The sequence below is a fragment of the Macadamia integrifolia genome, chromosome 8 (genome assembly GCF_013358625.1).
Source record: "Macadamia integrifolia cultivar HAES 741 chromosome 8, SCU_Mint_v3, whole genome shotgun sequence".
Lineage (NCBI taxonomy): Eukaryota > Viridiplantae > Streptophyta > Magnoliopsida > Proteales > Proteaceae > Macadamia > Macadamia integrifolia.
In genome coordinates, this window is record NC_056564.1 from 22,529,149 (window position 1) to 22,545,723 (window position 16,575).

General features: G+C 37.0%; 2 protein-coding genes across 2 annotated transcripts; one reads left to right on the forward strand and one right to left on the reverse strand.

Annotated features, from left to right (window-relative positions):
- Nucleotides 1-1,969: 1,969 nt before the first annotated feature.
- Nucleotides 1,970-2,428, reverse strand: LOC122086803 (tubulin beta chain-like). The gene has a single exon (XM_042655758.1). The coding sequence runs from the start codon at nt 2,426-2,428 to the stop codon at nt 1,970-1,972; it is 459 nt and encodes a 152-aa protein (XP_042511692.1).
- A 4,799-nt stretch (nt 2,429-7,227) lies between these two features.
- On the forward strand, nt 7,228-7,721 carry LOC122086804 (transcription factor bHLH126-like). Its single transcript, XM_042655759.1, has 2 exons — nt 7,228-7,548; nt 7,644-7,721. Exons 1-2 carry the CDS (start codon nt 7,228-7,230, stop codon nt 7,719-7,721), a joined length of 399 nt encoding a protein of 132 aa, XP_042511693.1.
- Nucleotides 7,722-16,575: the final 8,854 nt, after the last annotated feature.

Consider the following 16,575-nt stretch of genomic DNA (forward strand, 5'->3'; position numbering starts at 1 on the left):
AATGTGGCTGTTTCAAAATTCAGGGTCTGATTTCCTGTATGATGGAAGTTATGGTAGAAGGACCAATGGACTTCTAAGCTGACCATTAATATATCAATGTAGAAAATATTTTTGAAGTTGCATGGGTTCTTCACCGATGATTGGATCTAAAAATTTGATACCACATTACAAAGGCTGATGGCCAGAAACCCTCTAGACACTGAAGACTAAGAAGACTTGGGAATTAAACAAATAAATGTGGAATTAATTGCCTGAGGCATAAATGAGGCTGAAAAGAACTACTATACAGCTGCTGTAGTCTCATCATCCACCAAATCTTAGGAATGCTTGAAGAAGCGGGTATTGAAGCCATTCGGACCAAGGGCTTAGCTATCTATGGTAGAAATATCACTTATTTGATCTCCTCGTCGGACACGAATTTTGTCTACCCTCTTTGTTGACGAGGGGATAAAAAATGTCCATATAAAAAATTTTCCTAAAATAAGGGGCTTTCACTACTTGACCATCCCCAAATAGTCACGGCTTGAAATAGCACAGAAGATTATCCAATATTTGAATATATATGATCTTATGTTCTTATGGATGAATCGAAATCAGGCACCTAACAACAATTGCCTAGCACAGTTGGTGAGCTGTGGTGTGCAAAAAACCCATGCTCACTAGGAAGTCTCGAGTTCAAACCTCCTAACTGGGGATGGGGTAGGGCTGTACGGTAGGGATAATTAAGTTGAGACCTTCATCACAAAAAAATAATTAGTGGTAATTATCTACCTTTTCATCACTGTATACATGTCATCAGGTTACTTACTAATTAAAAACGTGAGATGTTCTTAATTAAATTCGTATGGTTCTAAGTTCTAACCAGGGTTGAGCATGATAATCACTCATCTTCCCATGGTTTCAAAAATCAGATCAGAATCAGTTGACTCGGATTTCGATTAATGCCATTCTCATAATTTATTTTGGAATTGAATATGATTATTTTTTTTTCTTTTCAATTTATACTATTTTCTTCTTTTCAGTTAATAATTAAAATAGCAGAAAAATCAATGAAAATTACCTCTCGAGACTTTTGAATAAAAAGTTTTAAAAGCGCGACAACCTTTACTAATTGGGTTAATAGGGTGTTAAACAGGCTTTAATTGTCTTGAATTTCAGAATATCTAATAGCTGACAACATAATTTAATATATTTACTTAATCACCAATCATTTAGGAAATAATTTAATTTATACTTAATTACATTCAATAATTGATAAAAAAAAAAAATTCAAAATATAGCTTATAAAAGGTTGGGCCGGTTAAGAAATTGGTAGTCTTACACTGTGCAGCAGGAATGAATGATTATAAACATGTTGGATTTGAACACAACACGTTTATTATTCAAACCGAATTCAATAGGACCTATTAGGCCGGACCTGAAATTGACACCCCTTCACTATTTTAGTTTCCCCTCAAATTGCATCAATGGCTATAGTAACTTTCCCTCGTATGAAATCTAGCAAAATCTTTTGCGTTTTATTTGGAAGTTGGAAGGAAACATTAATTTGGATATGAGAAAGGATCCATCAAATCAAACAGTTATCAGAATGAATCTTTCTTTACTTTGAGAATATTCTTGCACTTAAATTGTTAATTTTTAGGGTGATTTATATCAACCTCCCCTAACATTTGCCTATATCACATTATTCCCCTAAAAAATTGTTTATTACATATAAATTCAAAAAATTAACACCATTAAACTAATGTTAGTTTTAGAATATAAAAAAGACATAATTACCTTTATTCTTCTTCTTCTTTCCACTTCTAAATGTAACCAAATTCCATTTGTTCTAACTGGAAATCGGATATCAGAAGAGGAAGAAAAATGAGATAAAAGTCAATAAAGTAAATCAATAATACCTTGAAGACAATCACAGTTCTCGGCCTCCTTGCGCACAACATCAGGAATTGAGTAAATCAACTCTCTCCTACCGTGTAATGCCCCTTGGCCCAGTTATTCCCAGCACCAGACTGTCCAAAAACAAAGTTATATTCCGTACACTGTCCATGGTTCCAGGCTCCAGATCCATGAGCACTGCACGAGGAACAAACCTCCCGCAAGAAGCTTCGTTGAAGTAGACATTGACACATTCCAGTTGCAGATCTGAGGTACCAGTGTACCTTCCGGTTGGATCTATGCCATGTTCATCACAAATAACCTCCCAGAACTTCGATCCGATCTGGTTACTGCATTGCCCACCTTGAACATGAAGGATTTCTCTCATTCGATCCAAACATGAAGACTTTGATTGTGGTTTCTTCCTCTTCTGATCTCTATTTCCAGTTAGAATAGATGGAATTTGGTTACATTTAGAAGTGGGAAGAAGAAGAAGAAGAAGACCAGAACTTCGATCCGATCTGGTTACTGCATTTCCCACCTTGAACATGAAGGATTTCTCTCATTCGATCCAAACATGAAGACTTTGATTGTGGTTTCTTCCTCTTCTGATCTCTATTTCCAGTTAGAATAGATGGAATTTGGTTACATTTAGAAGTGGGAAGAAGAAGAAGAAGAGGGAGGAAGGGCAATTCTGTCTTTTTCATATTTTAAAACTAACACTAGTTAATTTTTTGGACTTAAAGGTAATAAACGATTTTTTAAGAGGAATGGTGTGATATAGGTAAACGCTAAGAGAAGTTGATGTAAATCACCATAATTTTTATTACATTAATAACAACGTGACCTAAAAAACTCTTACTAATCTGAAACCAATTGTCTTTCTCTCTTTTATGCGGCTTAAAAGCAAAGCTTGACTGACCAATAGTCCACAAAAAAAATAAAAAATAAAATAAGTGCCTTCTTTTCCTCCTCACACATTGTTATGAGCATGCATTTGCCAACATTCTTATTTCAATATTTTTATTATTATTTTGGAGAGGACCTCAATGCTTCGTAGAGTTGATAACCCTACCTTGCCATTCTCACGGTTTTCTTCTTCTTACTTTTTAATACTTCTTTATTAGAATCCTAAGGAAAAATGGATTACCTATTGGAGGATGACAACAAAGAATAATTGGCACTCACATCTTATCAACTATATACCTAATTTCAATAGGATCTATTGAGTGAGCTCACCTACAAAGTGAGAAGCTCATTTGTTATCTTAATTTGATCAAAAAATTGTACAAACTACAAGAAAAGTGTGTTTCTACCACAGAAGGGAAGAAGCATATAGCATAAGTAATTTTTTGTTACCGTCAATATAATAGTAATATATTATCATTGCTATATAGACGAAGTATATCATATTTTTTTTCAGTAGAAAGTGACTTTATTGATGACAATGAGATGCTTGTATAGACAAAGTATATCATATTTTTTTCAGTAGAAAGTGACTTTATTGATGACAATGAGATGCTTGCATAGACGAAGTATATCGTATTTTTTTCAGTAGAAAGTGACTTTATTGATGACAATGAGATGCTTCATTGACACAAAGATTGTGAAATTAAGGAGTAGAAATAGGCCAATCTACCTTACATGACGTTGACAGGGTCTTCTAGAATAAGAAGTGAGCAACAATATTCACTTCTCAGGGGAACAAAAAATGAAACTGAAACTATATTCTTCAAAATTAACTGAGAGCTAGTGAAAGTAAAACATATTATATGGCGGTAATATATTACCATTATACATAAACAATTGGTGGTGGTACTTATATATTATCGCGGCCAAACATTAATAATTAACATTCTGGAATTGAGGCTATGTTTGGTAGCCAAGAGAAGAAAAGAAAAGAAAAAAGAATCTAGAAAAGAAAAGAAATGGTGAGAAAATAAAAAGAATATGTATGTTTGGTTACCAAGGGAAGAAAAGAAAAAAATTCAAAAAAAATTGAATTTTAAGAGAGAGATAGATACATAGGAAATCATTATGTAATCATTCATTTTTTGTCTTATTATGTTTTCATATTTTCTCATGTTTTCTTGTGATTTTGACAAGAAAATTTTGGGGGGAGCAAAAGAAAATTTCACAATTCCCAAGGGAAATTTTGAATTTGAAAAGGCGAATCTTCTCTTGAGTGAAGACATACCAAGTGCAAAGAAAAATTCATAACCTAAGGAAAAAAAATACAAAAATCATACTTTTTTTTTCTTTTCTTCTCTTGGCTACCAAACACAGCAGGTGAAAGGTACTACCCCCTCCCCTCCCTTTGTTGCTGCAAGGGGTATTTCAAACCAGTTTTTGAATTAACTAACTTTCAATGTTTTCAATATATTTTTCAAACAAAAAAACATTGTTCTAAAGTAATTCCCCACCCAAGGCCGTTCAACAAAAGGTATAATAGATGTACACTAATGAAGGTAATCACTTTAAATACAAGAAGCCGAGTTGGCGGATTGGTCCGAGTGGAGAGAAAAAAAAAAGGATTGAACTGAAAATATTTTCCGAAGATATTATTTTCTTGGAGAAGCAGATAAGATATCTCGGCACAGTGGTATCTTGATACCCCTGGGAGGGGGAAAAAAAGATTCTTAGGAATAAAAATAAAAATAAATAAATAAATAAAATAAAATAAAATTGAAAAATTGGATCTATGTCCTATGGATTACACCTGCCAAGAAAAAGTCTTTCATTTTCATTCGACCCGTAGTCACATATGAAAGAGCAGATGGAACAAATTCCAAAACCACCCCACGGCAAAGGTAAAATCACCTAGGTAAGGTCAAACCATTAAGTTGTGTGAGTATCTTGGAGGCAATATCCTAAGATTTTTAGGGTTCATGAAAATCACTTACATGCATGCTTAGGATTTTAAGAATAAAATGAAAACTACAATACAAAGTCCTAAGACATAAGGAGGCGCCGATTGATGTTCTTGACTTAATCATGAAAATATTCATTCAAGTGCTTGATCCTTTAAAAGCTCCAGAGGAACTCCAACTTGGACTTACTAATGGAAGCTTCATACCATTTGGCTTCTCTTCATCATGCCACAAGGGCGCACTTATACAAGGCAAATGATAATACTTTGAAAATGCCACTTGATGCCAAAGATGGACTTAATGAAGCGAAAGAACACTTCATGCCAAAACACGCAAACCATCCAACACACTATGATAATAAGATAGAGAATAGGTATAACAATAAGAAAAAAAGAAAAAAAAAATCTTCTTCGAACACAAGTGAGGAATCACAAAAAACAATCATAGAAGTAATGTCTCCACATTAACCTCATTTGGAGCTAAATCTCTTTTGATGTGAAAAACTAGATGATCTAATCTTAGTAGGGTGGTCCTTTGTTTGCCTTAATCTTAGTAGGATGTTCCTTTGTTTTCTTTTAATAGGCATATCGGTTTTCATTGAAACCTTGATAGTTGTAGGCCTTGAGGAGTGTCCTTTTTTTGTATTACGTTTGTCAATCGTTCTCTTCCTCAGTTATATATTTTCATCTTTCCTATTGCTTCGTTTTGCAGCTTCCAAGGGAGAAGGAGCTCAGCGGGGAATTGGATTAATTTGCTTTTGTTAAAGGAGAAGGTGCTTAGCTGCAGGTTCATTGCCTTGAAGTTGGTTTCCTTTTTTCTTTTTCTTTTTAAAAAAAAATTGTAGTTAGGGTTTTCGACGCTTTTTCGTTCTATGCCTCATTTCCTTCTTTAGTCTTTATTGGTGTGTTTAGAATATGGCTTTAAGGCTTATCTCGGAAGATTCCTTGTATTTAATTTGTAAAGTTGTTTAGGCTTATCTTTCTTAATATAGTATGGTTCTATCTCATTTTTTTATTACCCATAAAATTTTAATTATTAGACTGGAGAAGCTTTCCATTTTGGCATTGCAATGTCCATTAAGAAAATGGCAAAAGCAAGTGGTTTGTTATCCTTGGGGTTGCTTTTATAATATGGGGAAGATTTTCATGTGCGACTGTTTTTAAGGAATGGAAAATAATGCGTCAAGTAGAGGGTGAGGTTTAGTCATTTCCGCCCTATTTGTCCTCATCCAATGTCCATAAAGCCGGTTCTGCCCTTACACGATCATGCATAAAAACTTTTGCCTTATCATATTACTTTAAAAAACTCGTCTTCAACTATAAAATTTGGTATTCCGGGCCCACTGAAGATTTCTTGATACTGTTGGTCGTGCTTTCCCTAATGTAATGAAATTTTTAGTTCCCACTATCTTAGTAGCCAATGCCTTCTCTGATTCATGTATCCATTTAGAAGAAAGCCATGTGTTGGCTGATGATGGTTTAATGAAAGGCATTGGCTAAGCTGGGAGGGAGGGGGTGCATTGGCTATTAGTTGGTCACATGGCACGTGCCATAACCCCACCAGTTGTACAACAGATTAAATGTACAGTGCCCACTGCGCTCACCCTTCAACCAGATAGGTGACCTTCAAAAGGGAGGGGGAAGGTCGGAATTAGGGCAAAGGAGGCCTTTCTTTATCTCACCTTCTCTGTAAAGAAGACAACAAGTGATCACAGCAGATCTTTGTAATAAGCATTCTAATAGCACAATTATAGATATTGCACATACCTAACGTATCTCCTTCCTACCTCCACCCCGCATGTTTCCCACATAGAGAGAGAGAGAGAGAGAGAGAGAGAGAGGCATGGATTTTAATCCTCCGAATCATCCAATCTTCCATTAACAACAGAGAGATGAACTGTTCTTCCTGGCCTTTTCTCCTTCTGGTGATCAATAACCCACATACCCACAACAAGATACACTACCCATTGTTCCTACACTGGATTGCACTGATCTCCATACACTGCCGGTTGTTCCTTCACTAGATTGCACTGATCTTCCTCTCAAACTTGATATACCCGGAGGAGGAAGGGGCAAGCTATCCATGATTTCCGACTCTTGGGATGAAACCTGTAAAGAGAAAAGGAAGAAAAAGATCATACACAGAGATGTGGAGCGGCAAAGAAGGCAAAAAATACGTAGCCTCCATGCCTCACTTCGATCACAACTCCCTACAGAATATCTCAAGGTGAGATGATGCACACTACACAAGCTTCTTTTATTCTTTTCTCAAGAATTTTGATTTGGGTTTCTTCTGTTTAGCCGTTGAGGAGTGGTACTACTGGGGATTATTGAGATAGTCCCACGTGGGCTGTGGGTGACTCAACTATCATGTATAAGAGTCACAAGAGACCATCCCATTTCAAACCAATTGGTCTTAAAATGGAAGCCTTAATTGGGCCGGATGCAATGTTGCAGGGAAGCGATCCATCTCTGATCATATGAACGAGGCTACCAATTACATAAGAGACCTAAAGAAGAAAATTCAAGAGCTTAGTGACATGAGAGATAGGCTCAGAAAGATGCCCAATTCAGGCTCTCCAGACATTGTCGTCTCCGACAATTGTACCGCGGTGGACACTGTTACAGTCCAGCCATGTTGTGGTGGAGTACTAGTAGAGGTTGTTATCAGCAGTGGGTTGAGGAATGAGGAGATTCCATTGTCTAGGGTGCTTAGATTGCTGGTCGACCATGGGTTTAGTATAGTTAGCTGTGCCTCTAATACTGTGAATGAGAGGTCACTTCATACCATCCAATCTGAGGTACTGATCCTTCCTTTTGTTTCAACTCTAATTGAATTCACAAGTTCAAGTTTTCAGAAAACAGCTCCCTCTCAGTCTTACCATTGTATATACAGGTCAGCGATCTGGGAATGGTGGATCTATCGGAACTGCAACAAAAGCTGGCTGATTTTATTGCATCCTCCTCAAGTTAGGGTCTCATTGAGTTCATTGGACAACTCTTCCTACACTGCCATGATATGGCAATTGATTAAAACCTGGTTTTTCCTTATTCTCTCTCCTTGATGAAATTGAAATGTGTTTTTCTTGGTGAACATTTATGTTTCACCATTCTCACCTCCATCGTATCCAGCCGTGGATGTCAGAAGTGTTCGATAGTTTGTATTGAAAATGTGTCCATCAAACCCAAGTTTTTTTTTTTTTTTTTTCTTTTATCTAAAATTCAAACTTGACTAGGGATAAACATCTTGTTTAGATTGTCATTACACTATTTGTTCTTTGAAATAATGATTCTAAGATACAAGTGTGAATGCACATACGTGTGCATAAGTAGTATAGGATCACAAAGAATTTTACATGTGTCACTGCCAGTTGATGAGGAACATGACTCGAGTTAGTAGAATTCGAGTGGTTCCTTGACCTGAGAGGTCCTTGACATTACAATTATGTATCATCGGTTTTGGCACACCAAATAATTGATATTTTTATTATATATCAATGTACTGAATTTATGGTGTTTGATCGTGAAATACTGAGATGCTCAACACAAAATTCACTGTGCCCTACTGGGAAATATCAAACAGAGAATGTCAGTGTATACCATTGGGTAGAAATTTGGATCCGGTAACAGGTTTGAGATGAGTTTCCAAATTGTTTTAAAGATTAATATAATAATCTTATATTATTAAATGTTTGGTCCAATCATTAACACATAATCGTTGAACTTGCGCATTTGATGGACTAGAGTTTCATAGTAATAAGCCTACATATCTTATAGCCCATTATATGATATTATTTATTAAAGGAGTTACTATGCAATTAATTGGATTGACAAAACACTTGTGACGTAGTTTCGATCAGAAACATGAGTCACTAAGAGCTCGTTTGGTAACGATTCTGTTCTAAGAACTTCGTTCTTCAGTAAAATCATCTATTTGTGTTCCATCATTATAAAATGATTTTCAAATGAAGAAACACCTAAAAGGTGTTACTTGATTTTCACTCTTGGGATGAGTTTTTAAACCGGTTCGTTCCTTGGGCACAGAAACAAAAAAGAATTTACCAAACGCTTTTACAGTTCCAAAATGGAATAAAGAACAAAAAATATCATCCCAAGAGGGTTACCAAACAGGCTCTAACAAACTCTTCAAAGATCAAATCAAATAGACAAGAACAACCACCCCCCCCTCCCCTCCCAAAAAAAAAAAAAAATGAATGTTGTAGCTCTTCAAGGTTACGGGTAGAAACTCTTCTAGGTTTTAAATACTTCCCTCAGAGATTTAATACATAAATAAATTATTAAAAATCCTAATCTCAAGCCTCTACCCCTATTAATCCTATGGTTCAGTTTCAAAGAGAAAATAAGAAAACTTAAATCAAGGAATCCTTTTGACTAAGAATAGATCTCTGCTGCTACCTCCTGAACTATGATGGAAGAGAGACAAGGTTCAGTTTTTTCTTGTTGGGATGACCATTGATGGATCCGAATGTCCAGATGCTGCCATCAAAACCATGCTAGGTGCTAGCCCCCACAATTGTCATGTTCATGATCCATGGCTGCAACAAATGCCACTCTGAACTCTTTCCAATCTTGGTGAATGGGCTGGTCTGGCCCCTTGTATTGACCCAATATGTCCCTTTTCTCCCTTGAGCTCAAGCCTTAATAATCTGGAGAGCGACGTGCTCTCAGCAAGGTTTGAGGAGGCTGGTGAGTTGTCAATTCAAGTGCCTATACGTAGTGAGTCGAGAGCCGTTTTGAGACTGAAGCTGGGATGGGCTGTCATCCATTCCCTGGGCCTGTAATGGGCCTTAGTTCTCAGTGCTATAGTGTGTGGAGATTTAAATTTTTGGGCCTTAGTTTCTTTTTCGGTTATTAAATCGGTCTCTGCTGATTTCGATTAAGGTCGACTTGAATTTTTTTTTTTTGCTTAAGATCAGCAAATCGATTTCCTCAAGAATGAGAGAAATATACAGAACTAACATGGCACAATAACTGCCCAACAGAAAAACTACCACACAGACCCCCTCCCACTTTCGGCATTGCCATCAGCAGTGAAGAGGCCTCATATGACTAACTGGCTTGACAAAACCTAAACTGAGGTTTTCCTATTGCATCCCAAGAAATATCATCATGAACAGACCGAGGAGGCTCTGGCCAGACCGTAGTGATCCTGGTAGAAGCTGCATGCTTATTGAAATCAGTCCCAATAACCTTAAAATCGAACATTTGATCTGAAAATCCATTGATTTATTGGAAACTTAGAAGGAATGTTCTGATTCAGAGCAGTGAAGATTGGGATCAGTCCCATTGATTCCGAGGCGAATCAGCCAAATTGTGATACTATTCTTCGATTGGCCATTGTTTTGTTGGGGAGTTTTCTTCATCTATTTTTCATTTTGGTTGAAGGTAGATTTTGGCCAAGGATAAAATGGTAAATATATAAACTAAAAACTGATTGCTTGTGTCTAGTTGGGATTTATGTACCCTCTAAGTAGTTATCCAAAATAATTTGGATTTTCGTAATTCCTAGATTCCAAACATTAATGAAGAATCTTTTTCTTTGAAAGAAAATATTTCTCCTTTTCATTAATGTTCAAAAAATCAGTCACAAATCTTAATTGTAAGTTTGACGCAACTTCATTATGGAAGCGTCAGATCGGGAGAGTTGAACACACACTTTTCATAGTTTTTGGGAGTAATGACTTGAACACAAAAGATAGTAACAAATGCAACAAGGGGAAAGCTACAACTCTTCAAGAATGCAATGAAAGTCTTCCAGGTTTAAAGAGGTTGAACTCTTCAAGGGTCAAAATGTAATACCCTGTCCCAAGATTTATTGATAAAATATAATTTGTGGTGGACCTTATAGGATCAACACCAAAATTTCTCCCTTTCGTTGGTATTACGGGATTTTGTGAGGTGTGGATAACATAGATAATTGAGAATTACCCTTATGTATTGAATTTTAGTTTTATTTAAAAGTGTGTGTACATTACAGAGTTGTCATATTCCAATATCAGCAATAGATATAATGGCCCAATGGTTTTATGGTTGTTTATGAAAACTAAGGTTGTGGGATCAAGTCCCCATAAGTGTTTTTCATCAGTTTTTCTTTTACTTTACAAGTTAGTGGTGGGTGTCACATGTTAATTTAAGTCAAGCTAAAGGCAAAGTAGTAAATCCACATGATGGGTGACCACTTGATGGATGACAAGTGTCACCCATGTATCTAAGAAGGTGGCAACCATACATTGGCTCTAGGAGAGGTGGTCAAGGGGTAGGAATGGGATTTCACAATTTTCAATCCCATTGGTGTAAATAATTGGACATAGTGAGGGTAAAATGGATAATTTGTATTAAATATACTCTTTGAGAGTACCATAAATAGTAACATGGTAGTGACATGCAATGAACCCTATTGGTAATGAAATAGGTGGATAAGGGTATTATCGTTATTTCACCCATATGAGGTGAATTGTAATATTACAAAACTTAGAGGGATTAAAGTGAATAAACATAATATGTAGGAGTACCCAAGTCTAAGCAAAATATAAGAATTTTCATTGGCTTAGGTGGGTGGCAATGAGGGGTAAAATAGACATTTCATATATAATTTCTTATGAATAAAAGAAAGGAAGAGCCAGATTTTGTTCTCTTTCACCTATGTTTGTTGAGAGAAGAGGAAGAAAATCAAGGAAAAGAAGAACAGAGGGAGAAGAATGAGGAAAGAGTGCAAGTGTAGGAGCTCTTCTGTACCTTGTTTTGAGGCTTGGAGCTCTACCAAGGTGGGAGAAGGAGTTGGGATGAGAAGAGTGGGGATCTAAATGGGTAACAAGAAGAGGGTTGAGAACTCATTTGAGGTAAAAGATCAATACCTCTTATTTCTGTTTGAATTTTACATGTATTTGTTGGGTCCCGATTGACATTGAGAGGGGAGGTGAATCAGTGTGCCAAATATTTTTTCACTTTCCAACTGTACCCCTGATGTGGCAATCACTATTTGCACTTTAATAGCACAGTCTATTGATGCTGCCCAGAGCTGCTATGTATACTACTGACCATTCTTACTGTTGCATGAAACTTACTCACATAACGTGTATTGCTGCCCAAAGCTATCTCATAAACCTCACACGATAATCACTGTCACATACATACACAGTCGTATGCACATCCACACTGCACCACCAAGTGGTCAGGTCTATCAGATGTACACACCCATTCTGCAGCTAAGCACTCCAATCCACAATACAAATACGAGCATATACATCCACAACACAAGAAATACGTGCTTCGGCCAGTTGCCCACATGCACGGAGTAATGCCCACTATCGGGCTCAGCATTTACTCAATACTAATTATGACTGCACCCATAGCCAAGGGAATATATTTTCAGTTTCCACCAATGACATACAATGGCTAGGTCTTCACCCTAGTTTTCTCAGAATGATCTGAGAGGCCGCACCCACGGCAAATAGGTTTAGGTAGTTGTATCTACCAAGGAACACATAGCCCCTATGTCCAGCACCCACTGAACACCAATAAAATAAAGTTGGGCTTATAACAATACCCTATAGTGAAGCACTCATACATGCAAATTTCCCCCAAATAGACTACAACTATCACTTAGGCATGTTGTCAAACATCTTGCCTACAATGATTTATAATAATGGAAATTTGGCAAAAGTGAGGTTACCTTGGCAAGGAGTAATTGTCGGAGATGCAATAATGTCGATCTCCACTTGATGCGGACCACAATCACGTTGTCTCGGTGCCGCCAATGCTTCAACCCCGGTTGGCACTTGGGTTTCTTGAAGCAACTCACAAGAACCAAATTCTAGGTTTTTCTTCTTTCTTTTCTCCTTGTCTTTACTTTCATGGAGCAACAATGGCATTCACATTCACATTCACATTCACACACACACAAAGAGAGGGAAAAACTTCTTCTCTATTTCCCTCTTCTTCTCTTCTTTTATATTTTTCTTTTTTTTTTTTCTCTTGGCAACAACCAATAGAGCTTGCTACCTTGGTTTCCAGCAGCTTCCTAAGCCTCTAATGGGGGCTATGGATGAAGTGCAAGAAGATGGAAGTCTTTCATTCAAACCCTTAGCTTTCCACGAGCCTCAACTCATTTTTCCAACCACCTCAGCAATCCCTCTGCCTGATTTCTTCCCTCTGGTATGTAGAGCTCGGAGAGATGAAGATTCTCCAACTTGAATCACCCAAATTAAAGTTAAATGAGGGAGATATGACCATTTGAAGTTGGAGCAATAAGATAGCCAGAAATGGAATCTTCGTATGGGTGGCGTAGGCTACACCGGCGGTGCGCGCAACCAAGGCACAGATCTGGCCGTAGATCTCATCAAAAGGTTTCTCTTAATATGAGTCATCCGATTAAACCAACGGACAATAGATCTAAACCGTAGGTTTTGAATCTCAATGACGTCATCATGACGTATGCGCTGACATTGTCAGACGCGTTGTCGATCACCGATTGGTGGTGTAGCGTGTTTCACGGTACGCTGTCGGTCACCTTAATAAAACTCCATCAATATTGACCGTTAGATCGGAACTGATTTGATATGATTGGGTCAGATCAAGATATGGAGAATCTCTTTATAGATTCTATGCACATGCGCTACACACAATCAAGACTCAATATGGTGAGGTCCCACACCATCATATCTAATACACTCCACCAATGAGAAACCTCGGATAAGCATCTTCAACGCAAGCTCTTGCACGAACTGTCAGATCTAAATCTGACCGACGTGGCTCAATCTGAACCGTGTATTAAGGATCCCTCTGATTCTCTTATATACACATAAGCCCCTGCTTCTATAAACTTTAATGCCAAAAATCCCTTATCAACTCAGACCTTTAAAACCTTGAAATTACATTAAAGCCCCTGAAATTTCAAAATTAAAATCCAAAAAATCCACCCAACACCGAGAGCATCTGTTGATTTTCTAGTTCGGATTTTCACACCGACTTCACAGAAACACTTATAACTTTTTCATATGATATCCGATCGAGATGAAACGAAATGCGTTGGAACCGTAACTGGATGCTCTAAGACTTTCCAGAAGACTTAATATCTGAATCCACCATGTAAAATGACCAAAATGCCCCTAGACCTTTCCAATGATGCATCTTTCTCATATGGAATCAAAACGTGATGGAATCATAACCATTGGAAAGATTGGATTTTTTTCGTATTGTTACATGTAGAACACTTCCTTTAAAAAATTCATCTTCAATGCCGAAACTGCCCTTGACTGCCACAAATGCCGTAACTTCTTCATACGGTATCGGAATGTGACGAAATCAAATGCACTGGACTAGGTAAATTACAATCTATCTTTTTCATGAACAATTGATCTTCCAAAAATGTCATTTCCATTACCTAAAATGCCCCCAAGCATAAATAGATCAATTTTGCCAGTTTTGACCCAGAAACCCGCACCACCTACTAAGGATGTATTAAACCACTCCATACATACCAAGCAGCAGAGTTATCTCATCGGTGACACTGGACATTACCATGTCATCATTTTCATCCACGTCACCCAAACTGGCCATGTCATCACAGCCACGTGGCTGGGTTGCCAACAAGGACAACCATAAAACAACAGGTAGGGGCTCAATGCGGATCCTTCATGTAACTTGATAGTAATTGGGAACTCAGCACCTTGGCCTCTCACTGATCTCACACTACTCACCACATCTCCATACATGTCTTTAATTGTTTCCACTTATTTACTTAACACCCCTTTCTGCTCTAAAAGCTGCCAAATAAATCTCGGGGGACCCTGTCGTAGGCCTTTTCTAGGTCGATAAAGACCATATGAAGATCCCTCTTGTAAGTTTTGGATTTTTCCATAAGCCTCCTAAGAAGGTAAATCGCTTCTGTGGTGGATCTCCCAGGCATATGATGATCCCTCATCCCAGAATCGTCCCGTCCCATTTATTATCTGGTACCAAAATCATATCGCAATACCGTTCTGTTTATTTATGGATGATTTTCAACTAATACTTGGTTTTAACATGACCATTTTAGATTTTGATTCCAAATTGACCCCCGTAGTTGTGTACTAAACAAAGGTTGTAGCTAATGCAAAAGTTACAAATGAAATAGCAATTAATATGGGAGAGGTTTTGTGTGCAATCGTGTAAAAATCGGAGTAGTTTGATAGAGGATTAGTAACACTACCAAGGGTAATTTAAAATCTCTATTAATAGGATTTTTCTTTTTTTAAAGTAATATCGCAACTTCTTTCCAATGTGATAATGAATCAGTCCAATCACTTGAAATCTTGGATGCTTATGGGCCAACTTTTCACCCAATCTTCTATTGATCATTTATCATCTGAATCTGAATGAATTGTCATTAAGGAGCCAAGCCAGACTGCCCATGCAAGGGACATTGGAGTAGAAGATGATTTACCATCTCCTCATAGTCTCTGTTATTATTAACCCATAATAGAAAGTGGGTGTGGATGGGGTTGTAGAGGGTAGGCGTGGGCTGGGTTGCAAGGGGATTTGAGGAGGAAAAAGAAAGGGTGGATGAGGAAAAATATATAATATAGACCAATAACCCTAGATTTAAATTCCCAGCCTTGCACTGTCCCACGGGTTGAAAACCCTAGCTCAGGCCCAGTTGGACTCAACACGGGCTTTGTGTGGGCTTAGGCTCAGTAGATGACATAATTTTGTTGGTCTTCGAAGTTTCTCAAATTATTGTACATATCTTCCTTTAGTCATCTAATAAAATTTTGTTCATTTTGACATACAAATGAAAATAATAATTTTTCAAATATTTTTTGAAAATGTCATTTATCTTATAAGCATTTGAACTATTTAATGTTTAGAGTGTACCATTTAGTCAAAATTGACTTTGATAAAACATATCATAATCACTAAATCTTCTTTTATGTGTTGGAACTTAGATTTTTCTCTTTTATGTCATTCTCAAACATTTAGAACTAATATCATACAACATCCAAATCCAGCCTTATACAGCATAAAATATTAAAATGACTGGTGGTTCAGTAAAAACACCCCATCTATGATAACATAATAACATATATGGATTATAAGTTCATGATCTAAAGCCTAAACTTGAACTGAATTGCAATAAATCATACCAAAGCAGGATGGAAACTTAATTTAATTGTTAATTGTTATACGGATTACTGCCCCTTCTTTATTTAATTATTATACGGATTAATCGGATCAGTTTAAACGGTTTTAAACGGTTTCAATTCGGTTTGAAACCAACGGATTTTGCGGTTAAAACCGATCCGACCCGTTTAGCTAATTGGCCTAAAACTTGAAACCATAACCGCACCATTTACTAAACGATTTTACGGTTTCAGTGTAAACGGATCGGTTCGATTTCGATAAACGGTTTTGGGTTACAAATTCACATCCTTAGGGGGGGAGGCGGTAGAGAAGGTAGAAATAACAAATATTTCTACAAACCGTTCCAGCATTGATGTTGTTTATCATTTTTTTTTTTTTAATCTAAAATTAACTAAGATGCTGACATAGTAAATGTTGGTTGCCCAAATATAAGTAAAGCTTAATAAAGAGAGAATGCTACCCAGGCTTCCAAAAAGGAGGGGGCAGGGTGGTCATTTTTCTATCCCTATGTTTGGGCATAGGAGTGCACAGTTGAGTACCTTTTTTTCTCCTAAAAAAAAATAAAAAAAATGTGAAAAAAGGTGGCAAATTGGATATTACATATGCTAATGTGCCATTTAGTGCAGATGGTGTGGACTATGGCGTCCTGTTGTGAGATCAAATACTGAAACTTTCCATATAAAAAG